Source organism: Chionomys nivalis, chromosome 16 (genome assembly GCF_950005125.1).
Source record: "Chionomys nivalis chromosome 16, mChiNiv1.1, whole genome shotgun sequence".
Classification (NCBI taxonomy): domain Eukaryota; kingdom Metazoa; phylum Chordata; class Mammalia; order Rodentia; family Cricetidae; genus Chionomys; species Chionomys nivalis.
Genome location: NC_080101.1, coordinates 1,179,824 through 1,207,788, shown reverse-complemented (window position 1 = coordinate 1,207,788; position 27,965 = coordinate 1,179,824). Strand labels below are relative to the sequence as shown.

Below are 27,965 nucleotides of genomic sequence, written 5' to 3'. Positions count from 1 at the left end.
TTTAACTACTCATGTTGATGAATATCTGTTTCCATTTCCTGGCTATTGTGATTAGATCATCAAAAAACATGGGTGAGCGAGCACCTCTATAACGGGACATAAGGACCTTGGCGTATATGACCAAAGACAGTAAATATAAAGTAAGAAAGATAAATTTTTAGCTTTTTGAAAAGCTCCACACTGATTTCAGTAGTGATGACCAGTTTGTAATTCCATGAACAGTGACTGTTTTCCTCTCCTCTTTCCTCCTGTCTTTACCAGCATTTCCTGTCATTTGTTCTTTCGATCTTAGTCATTAAGACAAACTCTCAAAGTAGTTGTAATTTACATTTGCTGACAGTTAAGGATGTTGAACATTTTTTAAAAATTATTCTCAGTCATTTTTATTTCTTCTTTTGGGAATAGGAGGGAGAGGGGACAGAGGAGGAGGGAAAGAAAGATTCTTGGCAGACAATACTATTGTATTGCAGAATAGGCAAAGGAAAACACTGCTGTACCTAACTGATAGTGAAAAAGAATATTTATATAATAAAGTAATAAAGATGTTCAGATTCTGAATCTTATCCTTTAGTTAACAATATTGTCGTAAGTCCATAAATAAGTACTGGTACTGTCACACAGATCTGGATGGTATGCAGTTAAACATTTCTAGGAAATACTACTGAAAGCATTGTCAGACCTCGGCAGGTGGCAGGTAAGAGCACAGACAAGTTCATTTAACCCTGTGCTTCCAAAGCCTGTCCTAGCAGCTGGTTGGAGTATGTTGGTGGGCATCCACAGACCTGTGCATCTGTCCAGCAAGAAAGGAACATGGTTGAAATTTAAAACCAAAACATACATACAAAGGCATGCCTGTCATCTCAGTGTTCAAGAAGCTAAGGCAGGGGATCTTAGACTTGAGGATAGCCTAAGCTATAAATAATCTGAAAATCAGCCAGGACTATAAGGCATGATCTTGTCTCAATAATAATAATAATAATAACATTTTAAAGTCTCTGCATATGAAGACTGCCAGCCAATGTGAAAAGTCATATTCTAAACATCAAACCTGAGTAATTAAAATGCTTGTCACATTAATTTTTCTATCCTTCGTCATCGTTGCCTTTTGTGCCAGTGTGCTACATGAAATTATTGCTAAACATTTGACATTTGGATCCTCAGTCCATTCAATTATCACTGATATTGAACAACCCAATTTTTTTCAAAATTTTTTACTTTGTGTCTCTTCAGTTATCAAAATACATTTCATTTTAATTAAGTATATATTAGAAGGCCCAATCATATGAATTGGATATTTGTCTCTTCTTTCCATTGAATTTTTTGTACAGGAGCAAGTTCTTGGCATGGGTTCTTTTTGCTGGGTCTCTCTACTTTGACAGTGGCAGAGAATGAATTCAGGGACTTGGGCAAATCGTGCTCTCTCATTGAGTTTTACCTAGCCCTTAAGTTGAGCTGTTCTATCAGCTATTCCCAGATAAGACCTGCCAACTATGCCACATTACTTCTGGCCCAGACGATTCCCATTTACTTTCCAAACATAACCAAACAAATAAATCCCCGCTTTCATTTTGTTTTTACTGCCTTTTGGAATGCAATCAACCAATATTTGCCACAGTAGAGAATATAATCTGAGCTATTAAACATGATTTTAATGGATGTTATTTGTAATACACCTCATCAGTTTTAAATTATACTCCATATCTTTTTCAATTACTAAATCTCTGAAATCAAAATGTAAACTCTGTAGTGATGAATACTTTGTAGTTACTCAAATATTTGATTTTAAGATACATTTTTATTGCTATAAAGGAAACTAGTGTAGCATTTCAGACACAGCAGATGTTCAATGAAAATATTAATTAACTAAAATCAAAGATGATATTCTGACAAATCCCTGTAGGGACTGTTTTTGATAAAATGGTTAACCCTCTAATAACTTTCAATTTTTAGGTAGAGACAGTGAACTTCCTTCATGTAAGTGAAATGTGTTTATTGCACAGTATTAGGAAGCTCCAGGAATGTCACAAAACAAAATTTCAAAAAAATACAGTAAGTAAATAAAACCAAAAGGTCCCTAAGTAGTGAGTGGAGAAAATGTCGTAGCTGTTGCTTAGTCTTTTTATTTGTGGAGTAAAAGCTGAGCCTCGGACCAGCGTGCTCCTCACTGGGTTTGCTAAAATAAATAAAACAAAGCTGTTCCCTAGTCCCTCCACATGCTGCTAAAAAAATCTGGGGCTGGCGATTTTATATATAATTTAAAGGAAAACTTATTGTTACCATTATGCCAATTTTACAGGTGTCCCATATCAGATATCATGCATATCAGATATTTACATTATGACTCATAACAGTAGCAAGATTATACTTATAAAGAAGCAATGAAATAATGTTATGATTGAGTCACCACATTAGGAACTGTATAAAGGAGTCAGTGTTAGGACGTTGAGAACTACTGTTGTAAATACAGATCCTTATACCCATAGGATAGTGCAGATCTCACTCCTAACCAAAGACACTTCTCTTTTGCAACAGATAGAGATTATAAAGAGAATCATGACTGGAAATGTGTAGAGAATAAGTGACCAGAGAGTCTTTAGCCTTAAATGGGACACCCCCATCATAATTCATGCCCTTGACGTCTAGGGAACACCATTGAAAGGAAAGAAAAAGGTATGTGAAAGCCAGAGGCAGGGGATGATCACTGCAAAACAGCATCTGAATATGACAGAGCATTCCATCAGCTCAAAGAGTCTGTGATTTCCTGCACAAGACCTGCCAGAGATACAGTCTGCATTTCAGCATGGAATGGGGAGGACTGAGGAGACCCACACTTGGCAGAGGTGCTTTAGGTAATGAATAGCTGTTGAAAGAGAGAGGGTCAGTTTCCTTGAGAGTATGCCCTGGCAGGTTGTCTATGCTCTACTGGAAGGCCTGCACAACTGCACATAAGCGCACAAATAATTGACTCAATGAGCTAAGAAACATAAAAAGAAGAGTGAAGTTGGAAGGAGGATATGGTCACAAGAAGGCAGTAGAGGACTTAGAAAAGGCAATAAGGGTGGTGGTGATGGATATGATCAACATAATTGTATATATGAATAAAATTCTCAAAAAATCTAAACAATCAAATGCCCCAGTCTGAGAGTTCCTTGAGGTATGAGTTTGGATCCTTGAGAACAAGATCTTTGACCACCTGTAGGACTCACTGATGCATAAGACACTAAGCCAGAAGTTTCCTGTGTTTGAGAGGCTAAAAGTGCACTTGTTCTTTAGGAAGAGCTTCAAAACTTGTATCTGATGACAGAAACACTTGTGGTTTTTGGTGACTAGATATTACTTTCTTTTACTCCCATTATTACTTCCACATTTTATCTTTTAGAAGCAATTTGATAGTTACCGGTTTTTTTTTTTTCCCCAGTTTCTCATGTTATATGTATGTGAAGGTTTTCTGGAGAATAAAAAGGAAGATTACATGCCAATAGAAGCAAGATAACAACCATTGTTTGTCAAGTTAATTTATTATTTTATATATGGATATGATGTAATTTTGGAACAGTTTGGCTAGTAAAATAAGATAGTTATGAGTCATGTCTTAAAAAAAAAATAACACAAGACAAAATTACAAGCAACCCTAGAGAGCATAGTCATCAGGCACTTCATGTGTTAACCCAGCATGTAAGAAGCTATGGGGAGCTAAAAAAGAACTTAGAGTCAGAAACTGCCAATGACAATCCCTAATGTCTTTTAACCTTTTGAAAAATTAGCTAAATCTCTTTGAAACTTTATTTAATAAACATTCTTAAAATAAGATCAAAACACACTTTGCATGCTTTGGAAATCATTCACTTCTAATTTTAAACTCAGAAAAAGTAAGTGCAATTTCAGCCACAGTTTTGTTTACTGATAGTAATCTAGTATAAATTGTAAATCGAGAAGTATCACATCTGATGCTTTATTTGATACATTGTTCATTACTATGAAAAGATGGGATTACTTTGATGGAATATATTCCTAACCCAGATCAGTTTATTTATAAGAACCATAGTATGTTTGTACTGAAAAGGGATTTACAGGAAGATTTGTCATTCTTTACTAAGGGAGATAAATCTCTTCTAAATCCATGTAAATTCATGCTCTAACTTATATGCACTTAGTAATGAGTGGAAATGTTATTTTTACTTTTTTAGTAACAAAGTGTCTAACACAGTAGATTGTTTAACAAATGTTATTACTTTTCAAGACACCCAAGTCTTTGAAAAGTGTTTTGCCAAGTACAGTTTAGTCCTTTAATATGAAACTTAAATATTTTATTACCATATTTTAGTTTGAAAAACTAAATGCATTAAAGTAATAGGATTATAGTCCCTCCCACATTCCAGAATATTTTGCTCACATCATTTTAAATAGCTTAAGTGTGGTTTCTTTCTGTCTTTTGTATTACATAAGTTGTTACTGGAATTATCGACTGAAATATTACTTTTACGTGTTCTAGCCATTAAGAATAAGCTTATGGTCAATATTTTACATATATGATATGAAGTAGGAAATCTATGAGAGACACAAAATATCCATATTTATTAAGTATTTCTCTGCAATAAATATACTGAATTTAGAAAGGCTAAACTCACACTTTTGTATGTTAGTTTACTACTTGGTTTCCACATGTACATTTGAATAAAAACTTTTGTTTTCATCCATTGTTAGTTATGCATGACAATTCAATATTATTAATCTCTTCCCTTACTGGTGGTCTGGTGTTTAGTATTTGGTAGCCCTTCAATATTATTAATGTAATTATTTTATTATCAATAACTTATAGTATCAATGCTATTAATATTAATATTCAATTCATTAATGCTAATGATATTGTTACTGATAATATCAATATTAATAGTCATCATTTTCATTAGCAAGGCTATTTAATAAATGTGCAGCACACTTTAAATACTATGTTTTAAGAAATGATATTGTAAATACAAATTCTGAAAATTAATTCACCAAATCTGGGTTTATTAGAAAATTCCTGTGCTTTGAAGACTTAACTTGTCTCGCCCAATACTTTTCCTACAGTACACTACCAAGCAGTACATTCTGTACCATACTGAATTGAAACTCGTTTCCCCGTTAACCAGTGATTACTCCCAAGGATAACCTAGCCATATTCTAAGATTTATAACATAATCAAACTTGTGGGAGATTTAATGTCAGCCAAATTTGAAATTAACCTCCCTGCCATGGCAGCTCTGTGGCTTTGGGAAACGATACTTCTTGAAAGGTGTTTTAGAGGAGAGAAATGTAAGGTCTCTCTGTTCATTCTGATGTTCATGTCTGTCTCTGGTAGGACAGCAGAGCTCCTTACTATAAACAGAAAATTCTACTATTACTTTCACATGTCTTCCTCCATTGCTCTCCCTTGTTTACTTGGCTCTCACAGGACGTAAGAAAATCCAGTTCTGTCTATGCTCCCTTGTGAACCCACCCTAGAAAGTTCATGCTTGCTTGCACCTCAGACTGGCTACTCAACACACAGGCTTTCCCTTGCTGTTTCCCTTACGGAGACAACAGCCAAATTATAAACTTTTTAATCCCAGCATAATGCCACATGCATCTCACCTCTTGTAACAGATCACAATCAGAATGGAGGTACACAAAATATAAAGTGCAAATTACAGCCACTGTGCAGGAGATAAATGTGGAGTTTACATGAATTTCACATTTACCATTCCTAACCATCCCAAGGGTACCTCTATATATAAAATATTCCAAAAGTTGTAAAATCTGAATCAGAAATATTTCCTTTTCAAAGACTTCCCTAGGTGATTGATGACTTATAAAGCTGTTACATTTTCACTGATGACTATAACAGAGACGTCCATTGAAAACTTGTGATTAAGAACTTACCCAAACAAGAGAGTGAGGAGACCCTGGCTATGGCAACCTCCTGCCTTTATCATTGACAGTTTGACCCCTACTGTGAGTCTCAGTGTGCAGCAGTAGAAATGTGGAGAGATGGAAATGAGGAATGGAGGACTGTACTAAAGCTGCTCTTTAAGTGAAGCATGTTCACTTTTTAACTAAAAAGGGAATTAACTTAAATATCCAATCATAGGTAATAATTTGTTAAATGAGAAATTGCCTATATGAAGAAATATTATTTAAAATATTGAAACTATAAAGAATTACAAATTCTAATAATATAATTTTACATAAAGAAACTAGTCTAAAATTGAATTAAACTTACCATGACCTGGAGGAAAAATTTTCCATTTACTAAGTGAAACAAGTTCGTATATGGATAAAGTGGGCCAATTTTCGTAAAAAGGACATTTGCGAATTAATTTCAACTTTTGCACATTATCACGTTTTATTTTTTCCTGAAAAAGAATGCCACCATCAAATTTCAAAATGAGATAATTTAAGAATGAACAAAAACTAGCAAATAGAGAAATAGTAGAAAAAGAAAAGTAACAACTGTATGACTATTACTCAATAGAAGATAATATTGTATTTGACTACGATCAATAGCTATCCTGAAATTTTAATTTTCAGATTTGTTTACCAATATTCTCACTTTTTTTCATAATTTTATACATGTCTATAAATGTTAAACTATTTTAAAGCTGTGATAGATGACTCAAAATATGTGTGTATGTATGTGTGTGTGTACATAGAGATATGTGTGTGTGCATGTGTACATAGAGGTGTGTGAGTCTGTGTGTCTCTGTGTGTGTGTGTGTATGTATAGCTGATTCTGATGAGGGAAAACAACAAGAAAATCTCCTTAAGCAAACCATTCTGAAATTCACATGTATTGATATCTAGCATTTGGGAAAATGTTGAATTCTGAGAAAGTCACCTGTTTTTGAAGTCACCACATCAAAAGAAATTTTTTATTCTTTGAGATTCTAAGCAAGAGAAAAGAGGCATCTTTATCTCCTCCCAAAATGAGCACTGGACCTGCAAGTGCCATAAATGTTTGGACCTCCATTAGAACCTATCAGGAAGACTATGGGGACCTTCCAAACTCAACATTTAAATAAGCTTTTCTACCCGCTAGATGAAGGAAGAAAAAAATGAATTTGCATAAATAAATTGTACTAAACATCACATCTGAATGCTCAGAATTAAATTTAAATGCCTTTTCATACAGTCCTGGTTTTGCAAGTTTAAATGACTCTGAAATAGCAAGTCAAACATTCTGTCCTATACGGCTTCTCTGTTGTTTTAGTAAACAAAATAACCCAAAACAATCTGAGGAAAAGAGCATTTGTTTCAGCTTACAAGTTACAGCCCATCATCTAGAGAAGCCAGGATAGAAGCTCAAGGCAGGAAGCGGGAACAGAAGCAAAGACCATGGGGAAATGCTGCCTACTGGCTTACTTTCCCAGTTTATTTAGCTACCTCTCTTATGTTACACAGGTCCACCTGTCTAGGGATGGGAGCACCCATAATGTGGCCCTCCACATCAATTAGCAATCAAGAAAATGTCCCACAGATATGCCTATGACTCTATCGTATACAGGTGAGTCCTCTAAAATCTCCTCTTCCATGGTACGTCTAGGTCTGTGTCAAGTTGACAAAAAGTGACTAGCATAGGTTCTGAAGAAAAAGAGTGCAGACTATTGAGATCTTGAAGGCAAACGTGATGTGACCTGTCTGAAATAGCATGGTGTTGATTTACAAACTACCTATTTGCTAACTGAGTGAATGGATAATTTTGAAATTCATAAAAAGCTAAAGAGTTTTCATAATACACATTAACGGAGAACCTGCCTTCCACGCCAGCTACCTGAACGAAGCTGTTGAAGTGTTGTTCATCAAATAAACCCAATATATGTTATCCATAATCAAGTCAAATTTCAAAAGTAACATAGATGTGCACACCATACCAATTTTAACTTCTCAAACTCCTTTGCAGGGATTTTAAGGATTTCACAGTCCTCTTCAGTCACCACTGAATGTAGAGTTTTATCCATTTCAGTCTCAGACATAACTTCCAGCGAGCCAAAGGTACTCCACTTTTTCAGCTGTGGAAAGCATCAATAGCAGACAGACTTCAACAGTGCTCATTGACACCTACGCACAACGACACCGGTGAGAATTGTACGACCCATCTAGGTGAGCCTGCAAAAAGGCTGCGTTCCAGTGCAATGAGAGAAGGGTCACTCAGCTCTGTAGAGATGGCTCATGCATCTCCAGACATACTTTTCTCTCCACACAATTTTTATTCTTTGGCAACATCAAGAAAATAACATAGGAAAGGATCCTGCTTTATTTATTCAGACATTCCCCTGAAGTACCAGAAAAGCACTTGGTATACAGTCAGAATTAAATAATTATTTGATGAAAGCAGGCTGCAAATAGAGAATATACGGTTTCTTTATTAATAGCCTTGTATTTTTGTAGTGGCAAATAAAATGAATTCAGTGTTATGTCATGGATAAATCATTTATATGTGTGTATTTATGTAGTTATCTAATTTAATATGTGAGAGATAAACACTAAACAGAATGTTACCAGTAGAATATATAGGTCACCATGGTAAAAAGAGACAATTCATTGTCACATGGAGTATCTATGCTATGCTTGTCTAGGAAAAACTCTAGAGAACATGAATAACAAGTGGCATATTTACATGAAATTTAAACTTCCTTAAAACAACAAATCAATATGACTATTCAAGATACTGTTTGGTGGCAGATAGTCACTACTGTATTTATAATACAGAGAAAGACTTATTCTATTTCTTCTTGACGAAATAAATAGTTGAGCTTGGCGCAGTATTCCCTAAAGAGAGAGGGTATTTAAGCAAGAGAATCACTGTTGAGGACAAAGTGATCCACATTGCTGTTTAACTGGGATGAGGTCATGAACGACTGAGTTCTGGAGATTATTCAAATGTAGGATAGAACATAAGATTCATTATCATGCAAGGTGAGAAACTGGAATTGATCCTAACACCTAGGAACTCTGATGAACACTACGAATGTAAAATGCAGACAAGAAAAAACTACATACACTAATCCATGAGAAAAACAGGAAGTTGCATTTCAACTATGAGACTTGACAGAATTTTCAGAAAATGAGCAATCTAGCTAGGCAACTTGCATGTGTGTGGGTTCCCATTTTCACATAGTGAAGTCCCACAGCAGACTGTGTTAATGCAAATTCTAGTGACAACCCAGGAAGATAAAAATGTTTAAAGTCATGTGTACGCTTCAGAGGAAAGGAAATCCTATAGAAGCAAATAGCCTTAGGATGACTAATTAATAAGACTGCAAGTCATATACATGACTGAACACCAACGAAGAAAAATCTACAATGAATGTTTTTAAAAAAAAAACAAAGAACCTACCTATTCACATTGAATAATGATTATATTTAGACATAAAATCAAAACATGAAATAAAAAAAACAAAAAATATTTTGGAAGAAAAATAACTAAATTAAAACTGTAAATAAAAATTACCGAAAGGATACATTACTTATAGAATAAAGCAAATCAAATTGAATTCATATACAACATTTAATTAGTACTTAAAATGTATAAATGTGAAAGGAATAGAAATAGGGGTGTTGAGCCGATTGGCAGATGGACATACAAGACAAAACTTCAGAAGAACCCACAAAGAATGTGGCAAACATAATCTGTGATGACAGTGATTGCAAAATTAAGCCTTCCCTTGTAGGAACACATAAAGAATGATCTGTGCCAGTGCTCAGTACTCAGATTCTGAGTTGAGAGATGAACCCTAATTATTCTGCTCTTCCAGCTGCCCCCTTACAAAACTGCTACGAAGAATTTCAAGCAGACATTTTATCCCTTATGTTCCTCAGCATTTCTTATTGTTATAACCCAGTCCAAATTTAGTCCAAATTTGTTTAATTTACCGGTTCACAACGACTTCTAAATACTTATGGAAGCTTTCTTTCTTGATCAACTAGTCATAAACACTGAACCCTGTAATATTAATTGTGTAATCATAAGGCTTTCAGTGCCTCTTTCCTTTGTAATTATTTCATTGAATTGGTCTTAAATTTTTCATTTTTATAATAGTTCTACTTTGTTCTGTAAATATAGCCATCTTCAAAGAGCTCAGGTAGAGTAACTTCCAACCTCGAAATTATATTTACATAAAATGGCAATGTAGAGCTAGAGAAAAACAAACAAGGTGATGGTTCTGTGTATTATGCTGAACAAATAATTATAAGATGAATTTCAGTCAAAAAAAAAAAAGAACCACTACCAAAGGAGAAATAATGCATGGAATTTGAATACTATAACGGTAAATGCAAAAAGCATTGTTGATTACTACAAATTTAAATGTAAATGAATAATATAGACTGTTCCTAACATGCTTAAAATTCTTTCTGATATTTAACTCAGAAGAAAGGAACATAAAGATATTTGAGAATATTAATAGCATGCGTATATAAAAAATATTTAGCCAAGAGATACCATACAAAGTATGAAGCGAGTTCCTTTTCACTCTCAGAACTAATCCTAGAGCCCACCCCCTATTTCTATAATAACTTCAGTTAGTCCCTCATGTCACCGTGGGAATTTGAAGATCACACACGTACTCTCATGCAGGCCCACCATAGCCTTATTATTCATGACAGAATCTATTGCTATTCATGTCAAATTCATCCAAATATGAAAATGCCAATAAAACCTAACATAAGGAAAAGTCCAGAAGATAATCATTTATTTAAAAAAATACTTTTCAAGTATTTATATTTTTCTAATATACTACTATAGTAGGCGGAACCACACTAAATATTTATATGCCTACTTTTGATCAGGGACCCTGGTCAAGTTGTATCAGTGAGGATTTAGAGGGGGGAAAAAAAGCAAAAGCCAAAACTTTTCTCATAGAAAAAAAAAAAGTTCTCAATACTTGTCCTTTTCTTTAAATTGTTGCTCCCGTTTAAGCCATGGCTGTCCTATCAGCAACTGTAACTCCACCAGGAGCTGTTAAACCTAAGTGGCAAGAGCCAGGGCCTGAGGGAATTCTGTTCCCTCAGCACCAACTCTTTCAAAACTACAAACGGAATTTACCTAAGTCTCTGTTCCTCTAAAGAACTCTAAATAGATTCAAAGGTTATGGTGAAATTCTGCTCCTCAGAGAGGCTGAATAGCAAGAAGCTCACCCTCCTGTTTCTCCTCCTTCCTCCTTAAAAACTTTTCTCCACCTGGCTTCTCCCTACAACTTCCTATCAGCTAGTTACTGATTCAACCTCCTGACTGCAGGTGAATTTTACTTAATCAAACACATCTTTGCATCATTAAATAAATGATCCAGAGCACAAACAAAAATAACACACCTTAAAATAATATTCTACAACGTTATTAATAAAATAGTTATACATAGCAAGAACATAAAAATATGCTAAGTCTATGTACAACACATAGACACTATGTATCAATATATAATATAATAAATTACCAAGGGCACCAAAATCTGCATGTTTCAACTCAATAAATAGCCAATTCACCATTCTCTACTCTTGTGTTCTGTTCCATTTTTCAATAGACAAAAGGTTGACCACTCACATTGATAAGGGTGGTTCTTATCTCTCAGTCTACTAAACAACCAGGAGGCATACCACACCCAGAAATAATGTTTTGCCAGCTACCAACTTCCTTAGTCTAGTCACATTGGCATATACAACTGGCCATCAGTTAAAAAAGAAAAAATAATCAAAGATATATATATATATATATGTATATATATAACATTATATATAAAATATGTTTAAAGCATTTCTAAAAATAGACAGGGTATTATGCTCTCTAATCCCAGCTTCTCTTGAAACTTGAGGCAAATAATTCAAAGGTTAAGTGTTCAAATCTAATGGCTGATTACAGGAACAAATTAGAATAATTAGGTATTTAAAGGGTTTCATTTATTTTTTTTTGTTTTTCTTTGTTTTACTTTTTATTCTTTTACTTTATTATACTCTAATCACCATTTAATATTCAGTTTGACTTTTGTGCACAGGAATAATTTTAGTCGGTCATTACATTACATAAAAATTTTAACTATTCAGTAAATTTTAATTATGCAGAGAATTTATTTCCTATGCCTTCTACGTCTTATCCTCGGTGGCCTTTTCTCAGTTTTATTTTTCCCATTTCTCTGACCACGGATGGCCATTTGGTTTCTTGGATATTCAGAAGTTGTCTCCATTATTCTTTGCAAGTTGATAAGATAAAGGATAAAACCTAACAACAGTGAAGAGTCTTATGTTCCCCCAGGTTCCCATAGTCCACAAACAAGAGGACTAGAATTTGATCTCAGATCATTCAGTGCCCATTCCTTCCTCTTTAGCATGCATTTAGCAGAAGATTTTAAAGGTATATTCTAGGGTCTTGTGAGATGGCTCAGTGCCTAAGAGGGCTCACTGCTATTGCAGGCTAATAGATTTCCTTTCTTGGACCCACATCTGATGGCTCACCACCTCAAAACCCAGCAATACCACTTTTGGGTATATACTCAAAGGATACTCAATCATATCACAAAGACATGTGCTCAACTCCAGTTCATTGTAACATTATTTGTCATAGCCAGAACCTGGAAACAACTTAAATGCCCCCCAACCGAAGAACGGATAAAGAAGTTGTGGTATATTTACACAATGGAGTACTATACAGCAGAAAAAAAGTAATGACACCTTGAAATTTGTGGGAAAATAATGAGGTAACCCAGACCAAGAAAAACAAATATATAAGTACTCATTCATAAATGGCTTTTACACATAAAGCAAAGAAAAACCAGCATCCAATTCATAATCCCCAAGAACCTAGACCACAAAGAAGACCCGAAGAGACACATACATGGATCTAATCTATATGGGAAGTAGAAAAAGACAAGATCTCTTGAGTCAATTGGGAGCATGGTGGTCATAGGAGAGGAAGGAAGGGGAGGGGAGGAAGGGAAGAAAGTGGAGAAAGAGATATAGGTCAATAAAAAAACAATAAAAAATGTTCCTTGAAATAAAAAAAAAATCAATCCAGGAATATATCCAGGTACTGGTGGCTCACACCTTTAATCCCAACACTAGGGAGGTGGAGACAGTATCTATTTAACTGGGCGACGAAAGGAATATAAAGGGAAAGAGACAGGAACTCATTGGAGGGTGGAGTCTGAGGTTTCGTGGAGACATAGTGCAGTCTAGGCAGGCTGAGGACTGTCCCTTCAGTCTGATCAATGGTAGAGGTAAAATGTCTCTGTAGTGACTTACTACTGTTCTGCTTCTCTGATCTACAGCTTTAACCCCTATATCTATCTGTCTCTAGGTGTTTATTATTCGTGCTACACCCATTAAAACGAGGATTGTGACAGGGCTGTCCACCACCCCCACCTCTTTTCAATTTAGTGCTCAATGCATCATCTGAAGCAATAAGGCAAGAAAAGGAAATTAAGGAGATGCAAATCAGCAAAGAAGTCAAAATATCCCTGCTTGCAGATGATATCTTCTTATAATAAGATCACTGAAAAATTCCACCAGAAAACTTGTAGGAATTATCAATGAGTTCAGCAAATTAGCAGGATACAAAATTAACTTAGAAACATCAGAATTATTTCTTACACTAACAACAAGCAGAGAGAAAGATACCAAGCTTATATTTCTATTCATATCAGTCTCAATAACATATTTAGAAACAAGTAGCAAAGGAGGCAAAAAAACCTCTGGAAGGAAAACTAAATCTCTGAGGAAAGAGACGTTTGCCTTTTCTTCTCACTGTGACAAATACCTGACAGAAGCAGTGTAAGAAAGGAAGAATTTGTGTAGGTTTAATATCTGAAGATACAGTCAGTCGCCAGGGCAAGAGTGCAAGGCATGTGATCACATCCAGTCCATGCTAGGAGGCAGAGAGAGATAAAAGCCATATCAGAGTGGCTCTACGTTTAGGGTGAGTCTTCCTGCCTCAATTTTTACACATCTATATACATGTAACAAAAACAATTAAAGAACATTAAAGAAAGAGAGGCCATAAATTGAGAGGGAGCAAGGAAGATTCAGATATGGAAGGATTGGAGGAAGGAACGGGAAAAGGGAAAATGAGATCATTTTAAAAAAATGTAAAGTATTTAATAAAAAAGGAAAGAAAAAGCACTAATCTAACACCCATAAGGAGTCTACACGAATCCAAAAGCAATTGAACTTGCATTTTTATGTTGATAGATTGTCTATAAGAAAAAATATAATAGTGTATTAATTATTATAATAAGATCAATTCCTTGATTCCTTTAGTATTGCTTTTAAGACAAACATAATATCTGGGTGGTGGTGGTGGTGCATGCCTTTAATCCCAGCACTTGGAAGGCAGAGGCAGATGGATTTCTGTGAGTTTGAGGCTCAGGTTGTCTACAGAGCGTTTCAGGAAGTGGTCCAAAGGTACGAGAAACCCTGTCTCAAAAAAAAAAAAGAAAAGAAAAGAAAAAGAAAAAGAAAAAGAAAGAAAGAAAGAAAAGAAAAGAAAATGCTTGAAGAAAAGCCTAATAAAAACACATTTTTCGTCTAACCCCCTTCAAATCATCTGCTCTTGCTTCTTCACCCAAAGCAAGCACAATTCCTCTTCCACTGAACCAGCCTTACTTATGTCTTATAAGTGTATATATTGCAACACACAGCCATTGCAAGTGTGCAATATACTTCTGAAGGATTCCTTCATTAATAGTCTTGATCAAATGTTAAGGTCAATAGTATTAGTGTCATTTATATTTTAAGGCTATATTATTTGGGCAAACTTAAGTACCTGAAGATTTTGGAATCTAGAAATCTAAGATATAGTAATTTTTTTTATAGTTTTAGCTCTGTCTTTACAAAAGCTAAAACTTCTTACCACTAACTGCTGTGAAGGCAGGTATATCTCAGCCACTGTGGAGTCTTTCAACTGTGCATCAAAAACAAGGCTTTCTCTGGATACTGAAGAAATAACAGAGTCTTCATCATCAGTCAGACTTCTTAATACCTTTACCTGAGGTCGAGCAAGGCCCTTTAGTATGATGTAAAGTCCATCATCACCAATCACTGAAATAAATTGAAACCAAATAGATAATGATCTGACTGACAAATAGATTATACCTGCTGTACCTCATGTAAATTCTTTACAGCCTACCATATCATGATAACCTCAGCCCAACACTAGGAATTCACAGTGAAATAAGAAGAATAACAAATGAATGTTTGATTTACTCTATTTTTAGTTTGTAATATTTTATTAACATACAATTATACCATTAAACCCTCCTGTTTTAAAGCATGCCATGTAGTTTTATATATTAATAAAAGTATTATATTTTAATAAAAAGAGAGCAATATAACATGTTTTCTTGCTAATAGACTAAACTTCTATAAGAAAAATCGGATTAAGAATACCTTTAACCTCAATTTATGTTCATGACAGTGGGGATTTTTTTAAATGTCTACATTCTTTCTAATAAACTGTTGGACGATAAAAAAAAAAAAAAGAATACCTTTAACCTTTACCCTTTCCCCCAAATTTTCAGTTTGCCTATTTTATATAGTGAGACAGGCCTACTAAGAATTCCGTTAATATTTTCTCTGAACAGATAGTGGACTAGCTGAGTAGTTTGCAAAGGCTGATTTTCACAGTACTTGTTCTACTCCACATTGCCTCCACAGCTCATCGTCGTATCTGATTCCTGAAGCTCCGTTTCCCACCTGCAATCCTGGCAAGAGTATCTCACTGTTAGTAGTCCAACACAGTTAAAAAAGTCACTACAGAGTTTTGAAAAGCATCTTTAGGATATGGAAAGTGGATGGTATATTTCCCCATTTCACAACTGTTCACATAACTTTATGACTGAATAACATCATTAAAGTGTTATGAAATATCCTATAAATTGCTCACTCACTTTCAGTAAACAGAAACTTTGCTAACCTATAATCAGAGGCAATTGTATGTCTTTATTCTACTCCCAAAGGCATCAGTTGCTCATATTCTCTGCATCTTTTTTTCTCTAACTTGAGAATTAACTCTTCCAATAACATGGGTGGGGGGTAATTTTAATGATTTTTTTTTAAAGTAGACATTGGTTTTGCATGGATGTCTAAGAATAAAATGTATTGCATTCTGGGTAGTAAGTAATCTCTATGGTGAAAGAAGAAAAGATAAATAATTCTATTAATTAAGTTATCTGTGACTGAGTGTATAGGGTAAAAATAGGAGTAAAGTGAATCAGAAGACAGAGACACCTGTGTTTGGGTTTTGGCCAAATTAAACAGGCATTACTTAGGTCACATTAAAGCAGAGAAAGATATGTCCAGTGTGAATTCTGATGCAAGGCTGCTACTTGCTTTCTCATTGTAAATTGCTTTCTTTTCCTTGACTAATAAAGCTATAATATTCTTGGATGCCATACAGCCAATGTTAAAAATATCACTTCTCACATGCTTTTAACATGCATGTTCATACATGCCATCCAATTAGGAAAATATTAGGAAACATTCTTTCCAAGTCTTCACATCCACTCTTTGTGCTGCCAAGAATTGGGATATGATATTGGAACCAAGACACGTTTCTTGAAACTGACATGAAAGGTAGGACAATTAGATGATCCTGACATTTACTAAGTTTTTTGATGTCTTATTATAAGATAAATAAGTCCTCAATTTGTTTGAACAGTGCCCTTTAATTCACCATTTCAGAAGCTAAACCCTTTGTCTGTATTGATATTGCTGATATTTTTCTTGGCTCTAAGAATGATTGGTTCATGTGTACCAACATACATACGTAGTAACATTGTATTTGGAAACATAACCCATGTAAAAGACACCAAATTTCAACAACTCTATTTAAAGAACGGTATTTTATAAAAGGAGATGCTATAGATAATTCTCATAAATCTAACACCCAAATACAATGCTCTCTGGTTTGCAAGAACATATTTAAATAAGCCTACTTTGATTTTAAAAAGAAATATCATGTGATTATGTGTGGATTTCTACCTTAACAATGCAAATCATTGTGATAAAAGCTACTTCACAGTATTCTCCCTGAGAAATCATAGAATATCATCAGTCAGAGAACATGTGATAATTAGGAAACAGATGTCACACTAGGAACTCCCACCATAAACAGCATCCTGCAAATAATACACGGTCACCTTGGGAATGAGTAAAACTTCACTGATCTTCTCAAGAAAACATTCTTGTCCTTCAGGATCTGTGAGTTAATGAATATATTGCTATGTTCTGAAGAACATATCACACACACATATACACATACAAATTTGTAGCCATGCAAACACAGACATAGGAATATATGACATATGTGTATAATATATCTATACCATACATATAATGTGTACATGCTGATTTTATAGAGCCATAAAAATTCTCAGTAAGAAAGAATGTTTACTATGTATATCAGAATTCTAGAATTAAAACTTAAAATGTTTCTTCAAATTAATGTAACTGGATTAAAGCAGAAACAGAGTTAACAATTTGTCAGCAATAATTTAAGAAGTATTTCATATTATAGTGCCTCAAATGTACAGACAAATTGTTTAGACACCATAAAAATGCTTGAAGAAGACAATACAGGCAGTTCGGTATTCAAAAGACAAAATACAAACAAATAAAAACTGTTGCTAATTTTATGAGCTATGAAAGAATATGATATTATGAGCTTTTGAAAAAATAGACTTCCTATTTACATGTTCAAAATATGTACAAAATTCCTGTAAATTTTAAGCAAAAGGGATTCAAGAATCTTAGAAAACTCAGACAATATTATAAAAATAGTTGTTTCTAAAGCATAAAATATAGAATGCTAGATGCTAGGATATTACAACTTAATAAAAATTTCCTCACTAGGGCTAATTTTGATAAAAAGTAATTGAATGGCTAATTTATATTACAAACAAAATCCAAAGAAATACTTTTTGAAGATTTAAAAAAGTGACATTACATAACTTCATATTTTTAAAAGAAACAATTCTTGACCACTTATGAAAGGAGAACAAAGAACATTTTAAAACTAGAGGGAATTTTAATTGATCATCTTATTATTGACCATTTCAGAGGTTAAAAGTCAAACACATAGGTTGATTAAAGCAAATGTTTGTCAATTACTATATCTCTTCCTCTGGTACACAGGCTTTTAAGATCAACCATTCCAGAATGAGCTAAATGTTCTAAACAGTTGTACATGAATAAGGTCATAGTGTCAACTGGATAATACTCCTTTGACATACAGTCTTAATTTAAGTGTCGTCTTCTGCTCAGGAAAGACTTTCTTCCTCCTGGCCAGCTTTATTCAGAATAACTAATGTATACCTTAAGCAACCTTGTACACAACATTAGTGTCATGGACCACTTCACACTCAGATGTTAGCTAAATATACCACACTCCTAAAGATGGGACCATGGCTCTACTCTAGGATTTCCAGTTCTAAGCATACATCTGGATTATTTGGGGGTTTTATCAACAAATAAGGTATTTGTTGAATGAATTAAGACTTAAGTGGATTTTGATAAAAGGCAGAAGATGTAAATGATATGAAGGAAAACCAGAATATTCATTGTTTTGTGTACAAAGATAAAATCCAGCCCACACCAAGAGAGGTGAATCTCTGAGTCTACTAGGTAACAAACCAAACCTCAACAGATAAAAAAGAATTGGAATAACCCCATGTATCTTATCAGATCAACTTATTTTATAATTAGAATTTAACAGCGCTACTAATTTCAGAAAGCCCACAAATGCATAAAAATTAAACAATGCTCACCTGAAGCACTAATGGTCAAGGAAGAAATAAAGTAATAAATTAAAGACTTTCTAAAATTCAAAGAAAATGACCACAGAACATAACCAGATTTATGGGACACAATGAAAGCAGTGATAAGAGGAAAGTTCATAGCACTAAATGCCTACATAAAGAAGCTGGAAAAATCCCACACGAGAGAGCTAACAGAAGATGTGAAAACTCTAGAACAGAGGATGAGGAAATGCTGTCATCTGGCAGGATCTGGCTGTTGTACTCACAACTTCATGTCAACTCTGGTTTACCTGCACAAAACCAAGCATCTTCCAACCACATCTCAGTGTGGGTAATGAAGGATGTCATGAGACCCCGCCTGTAGCTGAAAAGACACTATGAGTTGATGGACGATAGAGGAGAGAATGGCAATTTTCTTTGGAAGTGTGAAAGAAAAAGAAGGACAAATGAAGTTCCACATAGTAACAAGTGGTTGGGAAAAGTGCTGGAGGAATTTGAGGGGGAGAGGAAGGAGAAAGAATATAATCACAATAGAGTGTGCACAAGTATAATATTTATAAATAAAAATTTGAAGGCTGAGCATTAATTTAGCTTTTTAAATGATTTTCTTTTTTTCAATATATCACAACTGCAGGTTTATCTCCATTTACAGCTTTTAAAATTAAAACAAATAAGCAAAAGTTTGTTCAGACCAGATTTTATTTAAGACAACAATATTCATAGTAGGAATATTGATCTCCTAAATTAAACATATCTAAATCTATCTGTTGTTATTAAAAGGTAGTGCTTATAGAGATGTTAAATCCAAAGCAGGAACTAAAATGACAGAATTCCACATAAAAAAGAAATACAACTAGAATAAGAAAATAATCCAAAATGAGGACAATGGCTAGCTGAGCTTAAGGGGATTAAGAAAAAAATCCTCTTTTCCCTTATTTGTATTTTAAAATATTAATAGCTTACAGCATTTCCTATGATGATATTTCATTAAGAGAGAAAATATGTGTGGCACAGTGATGAATCATACAAATTTTCTGGAAACAAACAGGAAGTGAGACCAGTGGGGAGCTGATGGAAGTAATCCCTATGTAAAGAAGTGAATGGAGGACTGACCTGACCAATAAGAATGGGAAAAAGAAAAAGAAGCTGAGAAAGAACAAGTAAATCTGTAAAACAGAACTCAGTTACCATAAGAGGAAAAGTAAGTAGCTTACATATTCTTGTTTTTAAGATTTCACATCTGAAACAGCTCATAGAAAAAGACCTATATTAGTCTAAACTTGTGGTGAAGAGGTGATTCAAAGCAATAGACCATATGAGTGAGACCCAGGCTCTGGCACATGGCACCCAGAACAATGTCTTAGAGTTGAATCACCAGCTGGATGGAATGAAGGCTTTCACAGAGAAAAATAACACAGAAGGGGAAGCTCTGGGGAAACAAGGTGACTGGAGTCACAGAATAAAGAATGAATGCACTTTTCAGAGATGTTGAGAAATAAATCTTCATGGGAAGATTTCCTAATTAAATCACCCCTTTCTTGTCTGGACTGGATAAGAACGATGCTAAGAAAAGTTATGCTAAAACAAATTGCAAAGATTGCCATATTTAAATCAAATCCATCCTGTGCAAGCCTGTTACAGAAGGAAAAGATTTAGTGAAAAATTAAGAATCCATCTATTTCACACAATCTGTGACTGAATTTTCCTTTTCAAGTTACTGCAAAAGTTTTAGTAGAAACTGGACTTCATGTTTAAAATCAGTGTTTTCTGGGCTAGGTGTCATATGGTGTTGTCTGCAGCTTCTGCAGCAAGCTTACAGGACGTATTGGAATCCTGAAGACCATCAAGTCTCTACAGAGAGGGCTGTGTTATTGTGGAAGCTACCTGAATAATAAGCATTTCTGACTTATCTGTTCATTTGCTTATGGATTATTGGGACATTACCTATTTTCTATAATGTTTTTATCTGAATGCTCTAAATTTTCATATGAATTTTAAAAAATTTATCAATTTGTATAAATTGGTGTTTTTACTAGTTATTGTATTTGATCTGTATATTAATTTAATTATTATAATATTAATCCTTTAAAGTATAACTATTGGATGAGTTTCTATTTACTCAACTGTAGCTTCAGATTATTCATTGCTTTTATGAATGCTCTTTTCTTTGTGAAAATATTTAAAGTATTTTATTACAAACATTTCTCAATTTATTATAAAGTTACATAAATTTTTAAAAGTCAAGTATAAAATACACTTATTTTATGTTCATGATAGCCTTACAATACAGTACACTGCAAAGATCCTCAGGCTGACTGGCAGCTGTTTTTCACTACTTCTCTGGAGCATCACACTGTAACATCATGTAATCTATCTCTAGTCTGAAACAAGACTGCAGATCAATACTTAATGCATGATTTGTACTGACTATCATCTCCTCTGTCCCTTTTCAGTAATTTTGATACAGTTAATATAAGTGATCTTTAAATAGAATAATTTTATAGTATAATAACAAAAGATAGTGTGTTTAATTCCATGATTACTTAGAAACATATACTTCATTTACATAAGTCATAATATTATTTCCTTGTTTGTTTGCAGGAACTGAATGTATAAGAGGCTCTACAGTTAATGTCAAATTTAGGAAACCTGCTTAAGTAATGCAGCTCAAAAAATCTAATGGCTGTATAAAAAGACCAGAAGGCACAAACAGCTGTGTAGAATTGTACCAGAGAAATGAGCCTCGGTGGCAGATTGAAAGTCGGCAGCCTGGGAACAAGGGACTGCGTGGGGGAAACACTTTAAAATCACAGCAGACGGAGAGAGGCATACACATGAATAGAGCCAATGGAGAGAGCAGACACCTAGACTGGCTTTCCTCTTAAACTGAAGGAACAAAGAGAACTACAAAGGTTGTGTATCTAATGAGCTGACACTTTGATAGGGAAGGATCTGAGTTGTCAGAACTACATGTCTTGAAAACTCCAAAGGATCTGGAAATGGTTAGGTGAAGAAAAACACAGGTTTATAAATTTTTAAAGAACCACAAGATGCAACTTGAATTTCTGTATATCATATAAGCAAGTAAAATTTGATGTTTTTTATTAACAACTGAGGGAAAGTATACACCTTCGGAATAAAATGTTTGTTCTCAATTTGAATGTACAACTTTCTTGAAAAATATAAATCTCTAATTATAGCTCACATGACTCAATTTATTATGGGGTAATTATCTCACCTATACATATAGAAGAAATAGAAAATCATTTGCTTTTGTTTCTCTTATACTAGCTTTCTTTATTACAATAAAAGCATGAATTATTTGGGCTTATAATGGAAAGGGTACATGTAGACGATGGTAGGAATAAATCATATCACATACCCCATTAGTTTGACTGCTGGTAAAGTTGTATTTTGGGGATACACTGTTGCATGAGTCACAATAGGAATCAATCAAATATCCAACAAGAGAAAAGAGGGGAAGGCTAACAGGACTTGCTACTAATATCATAATCTCCTACAAGAAAGAGAGGAGAGGATGGGAAATGAGAACATAAGGGAATAGAATAGAATGAGTTTGGGAGGGACAAAGAGGAGGAGAAATGAAAGATATTTTGATAAAGGGAGCCATTATGGGGTTAAGGCAGAAACCTCATGGGAGGGAAATTCCCAGGGATCCGGAAGGATGATCCCAGCTAAGAATTCCAGCAATAGTGGAGAGGGTGCCTGACCTGGCATTCTCCTGTAATCAGATTGGTGAATATCCTAATTGTCATAGAACCTTTATCCAGTAACTGATGGAAGCAGATGCAGAAATCCACAACCAAACACCCAACAGAGAATCTGGAATCCAGTTAAAGAGAGGGAGGAGGAAATATAAGAGCAAGGAAGGTCAAGATCATGATGGGGATCCCCTTTGTTAATTGTGGCTCTCCGTGTCTGGGCTACTGGGGTTATATTTAGGAAGTGGTCTTCTGAGTCAATGCATTCAAGTGTACTTCTTACTTTCTCTTCTATGAGGTTCACTGTGGTTGGTTTTGTGTTGAGGTCTGTGATCCATTTGGACTTGAGTTTTCTGCATGGCGATAGATGTAGACCTATTTGCATTCTTCTGCATGTTCATAGTCAGTTATGCCAGCACCATTTGTTGAATATGCTTTTTTTCCCAAGTTATACTTCCGGCTTCTTAGTCAAAAATCAGGTGTTTGTAGGTGTATGGATTGATATCAGGGTCTTCAATTCAATTTCATTAGTCTACCTGTCTTTTCTTATGCCAATACCAGGCTACTTTCATTACTGTAGTTCTATAGTAGAGTTTTGAAGTTAGGAATTGTGATTCCTTCAGAAGTTCCTTTATTGCACAGGATTGCTTTGGTTATCCTGGGTTTTTTTGTTTATTTGTTTTATTTTGTTTTCCATATAAAGTTGAGTATTGTTCACTGAGAGAAACAATTAATAAATGGGACCTCCTGAAACTGAGAAATTTCTGGAAAGAAAATGACATTAATAACAAGGAAATAAGTGGCCTAAAGAATGGGAAAAGATCTTTGCTAATATAAATCACAACAGGACTGATCTCCAAATATACAAAGATCTCAAGAAACTTGACATAAAAAAATCTAATAAAAAATGGGGTACAGACCTAAACAGAGAACTCTCAACAGACAAATTTCAAATGGCTGAAAGATACTTAAGGAAATGCCCAACATCCTTAGTAATCAGAAGAATGCAAATCAAAAGAACACTGAGATTTCATCTTACACCTGTTGCAACAGCCAAGATCACAAACACCGATAACAACTTATGCTGGAGAGTATTTGGAGTAAGAGGAACACTCCTCCATTGCTAGTGGGAATTAAAATTTGTACAGTCACTTTGGAAATCAGTGTGGAAATTTCCCAGAAAATTAAGAAAGAATCTACCTCAGAATCCAGCAATACCACTTTTGGATGTACACCCAAAGAATGCTCAATCATACCACATAGATATGTGCCCAAATATTTTCATAACAGTATTACTCATAATAGCCAGAACATGAAAACAACTTAGATGCTCCTCAACTGAAGAATGGGTGGAAAAATTGCGGTACATTTGCACAATGGAGTACTATACAGTGGTAAAAAGCAATGACATCTTGAAAATTGCAGGCAAATAGATGAATTTAGAAAACATCATATTGAGTGAGGTAATCCAGACCCAGAAAGACAAACATAATATGCACTCACTCATAAATGGCTTGTAGTGCATAAAGCAAAGAAAATCATACTAGAGTCCACAACCCCAGAGAACCTAGACAACATAAAGGACCTTGAGAGGCATCCATGAATCCACATGTATGAAAAAGAGAAAAAGACAAGATATCTTGAGTAAATTTGGCAAATTGAAGCATAGAGGTGATGAGAGAGGATATACAGAGAGAAAGGAGGAAGGAAGTAGAGTGGAGAAAAATATATAGCTCAATAAAAACAATAAAAAAAGATCATGATGGGGAAACCCACAGAGACAGCTCTCCCAATTTCATGGGAGCTCATGGACTCTGCAATGAGAGCTGGGAGCCTGCATGGAACCAAACACGCTCTCTGAAAGTGAGTGACAGTTGTGTTGCTTGGTCTGTTTATGAGGTCCCTGGAAGTGTGACCAGGATTTATACCTGGTTCATGAATTGGCTTTTTGGAGCCCATTCCCTACAGCAGGATATCTTGCTCAGTCTTGATGCAGGGGGCAGGGAACTTGGTCCTTCCTCAACTTGACCTGTGAGTATTTGTTGATGACCCATAGGAAGGCTTACTCTCTCTGAGGAGTGGATGGGGAAGGGGGAGAGAGAAGAGATAGAAGGGGGAACTGTGGTTGTTATGTAAAATAAATTAAAATAAATTAAAAATAAATTAAAAATAAATATAAAGATTTATACACACACACACACACACACATACATATATATATATATATATGAATGAGTGGCACATATCTATTTATAAGCCATTGAAAAAAATCATCCAGAAGAACCCACTTCCCAAAGGTTCTAACACCTCCCATCACCATTAATTAATTCAAAATTATAACAAGCTTCAATCACAGTAGATCGTTGTGAAAAATTCAAGTCATACCCAAACTAAAGCACAGCTGTTCTAAATTCTATTCCTCTCCACTAAAGCAATAAAAAATTTTAGGTGTATGTATATTTAAAATATCATTCTGGGGCTGGAGAGATGGCTCAGCAGTTAAAAGCACTGGCTGCTCTTCCAGAGGACCTGGGTTCAATTCCCAGCACATAACTGTCTGTAACTCTAGTTCCAGGGTTTCTGACATCTTCACACAAACATACACAAAGGCAAAACATCAATGCATGTTAAAAACAAAGAAAAAAGAAAAAATGTCAACTACCCTGGATAAACAAAATTAAAATATCATTCTGGATCCACTTAATTTTTACATATATATACATGCATATTCATATATTTATACTTTTATAGGTATTCATAAGTTTGCCTGACTATACTCTTATGTATACACATGTAGGTGCACACACACACACACACACACACCCCACACACACCTGTGTACATTCTTTTAAGTCAGTGCCTACAGTTTCATTGAACTGATAATAGTCAATTTTTTATTGAAGTGCATTTGGGTGTTCCAATACTTTATGCCATTAGAAGTACAATTTCAGCACTTATAAAACAAAGTAGTTTTTAATTACTATCCTCAAGCTAATAGCAAAGCAATATTGAACATTTGGTGGTTTTTTTTACCCTGTTTAAAATCATTTTAATCGTGGCAAAACTCTTTGATTTATTTTCTGTCGTTTGGCTCTAATTAATGGAACCAATTATGATAGAGAAGCATTGGGGCAAAATTCTCAAAATATGTAAATCTTTTCAAAAGTCATGAGTCGCCAAGATTCCAGTGCAGTTTTAAATGCCTGGTGCCTGATCAATTACTTTCCATAAACAATGGCAAGCACAGAGGGCAAGTTCAGAATTTTCAGAATTGGACTGAAGTGTGTTGAAAACTTATTTACAAGCATTATTACTCTGCATGATTTGTTTATGCGCTAGGGATCCTCACCTGCAAACAGGAATACCTACTGTTTTGTTTTAATAAGGAATAGAAAAGGAATTTTCATTACACAAAGAATGTGTCTTGCATACCGTCCCATCAGAGATTCAGATGCATGAATTTCTACATAAGTAGCCCTATATCTGTTGTAAACAGACTAAAGATAAACCTTATGTCTATTAAGTCCTTTCCCAGTACCTAGGTAGGGCATTATCTGGACCAGGAAAGCAAGCATTTTGACCACTGAGTTCTCAACTCTGAAAGACAGCACTAGGTTGTCACTAAATTTGTATTACTCATTGTTGTCATCAATAGAATATTGAAAATATAATTTAGGCTCCATCCCAGACCTTATAAACCAGAAGTATAGGAAACTGAACCCATTGTTTCTCAGGGGGTACCATGAGAAATTTGGATATTTATTGAACGTGCAAGTGCAGAAGCATAGGCTATAAATCTTACTAAAGTGTGAGCTCTTACTTAAACAGCATTACTTCAAAGTTGACTTATCCAAACTGTGTAATTTAGCTTGCCAAGTGAAATTATAAGCTTTTAACAATGGCCACCTTGAAATAGGTGTATGTATTCCCTTCTGCTAATGCACCATTGGTCAAGGAACTGTGACAGGGAATCGCTGTCAGCCAACGAACTTTAAGGGGTGGGACCAAGTTAGGGTATAACCTTTTGGGTACCTTGAGAAAAATGCTGGACAGCCCAGGGTTCATTCTCTCTGTGTGGTTTTCTTGCTACATAGCTAAGCTTAGACTTTTTGTTATTGTTTTGTGAGTTTTCCCCTTATGATGAAGAAAAATATAACTGGTCTATCTTGTAGTTAGCCTGGTATTTCTTTCTTTCTTTTTTATTTTTATTTTTATTTTTATTTTTTTTTTTTGGATTTTTCAAGACGGTTTCTTCGTAGCTTTTGGTTCCTGTCCTGGAACTAGCTCTTGTAGACCAGGCTGGCCTCGAACTCACAGAGATCCGCCTGCCTCTGCCTCCTGAGTGCTGGGATTAAAGGCTTGCGCCACCACTGCCCGGCTTAGCCTGGTGTTTCTTGACCCAAGATAATTTAACAGTTGGCACAGAATCATGGGGCTCAGGTCTCCCGCAGCTTCATTCGGCTGCCAAACCAGGAGGTGTACTATGTTGGGGAAGAAGTTTTGCTCTTGTTTTCCCAGGAGAAGAAAAACTATGGATACCATCAAAATTAATAAAGATTTGCTTTAAAAAAGAAAAACCTCTTTAAAAAGAGAAATGACAGTTCATCCACAAAGATGACAACCATACAGGTGGTAAGGAAACCATATATCAGGATTCTATTCTTTTCTTTACAGAAAAATACACATCTTCAAAAATTCAAAGACCCTGGATGTTTGAATGCTAAAAGTAAAAATATATGTATGTGTATATATATATATATACACATATGTATATGAATATATATATGTGTGTGTGTAAATGGCTTATAAGGACAGGTGCTCAAATGTGTGTGTGTGTGTGTGTGTGTGTGTGTGTGTGTGTGTGTGTGTGTGTGTATATATATATATATATATATATATATATATATATATAGAGAGAGAGAGAGAGAGAGAGAGAGAGAGAGAGAGAGAGAGCTGGCTTTGGACTTAGACAATGGCTCTGTCCTTCCCTAAACCTGAGCATGTTGTTAAAAAAAAATTCAGAGTTTCTATCTCATGTCAGGAGTCATCTGGTATGGGACAAAAGAAAAAAATACTATAGAAAAAGTTTTACTTTTTCCATGCTTATTTTGTCTATATCATATTTTCATTAAATATATATGTCTATATAAACAATGTTTAAGTTTTCCACAATAAACAATAAAGTCTCCTACAGAACCTTTCCCTGCAGTAATCTTTAAAGTTTTCAGGAAGAAAATGGAGCCCCACACCAACAACTCTACCTGGTTAAAATAACATCATGATTCTAATAGTGCTACTATAAGATTGGTTTTTGAGTACCAGCTGCTAAAATAGTACCTGTTCTTACAACATTCTGGCGAAAACTCCAAATAAAAACTTAAAAAAAAAAACCTATTAACTACTCAGAAATCATTTGTAACCATACTAGACAGTAATCTTAAAACTTAACCATCACTTTACTTTTACAAAATGCCAATTTTTAAAA

At 34.7% G+C, this 27,965-nt stretch overlaps 1 protein-coding gene across 1 annotated transcript in view; it reads right to left on the bottom strand.

Moving 5' to 3' along the window:
* The window catches only part of Cnbd1 (cyclic nucleotide binding domain containing 1), a 251,231-nt gene that overhangs the window by 70,003 nt on the left and 153,263 nt on the right, over positions 1 to 27,965 (bottom strand). Inside the window, exons 6-8 of the mRNA XM_057791198.1 lie at positions 14,855 to 15,042; positions 7,890 to 8,027; positions 6,242 to 6,374 (exon numbers count right to left, since the gene is read on the bottom strand). Of these exons, the coding sequence (XP_057647181.1) occupies positions 6,242 to 6,374; positions 7,890 to 8,027; positions 14,855 to 15,042 (459 nt within the window). The remainder of the gene's footprint in view (positions 1 to 6,241; positions 6,375 to 7,889; positions 8,028 to 14,854; positions 15,043 to 27,965) is intronic.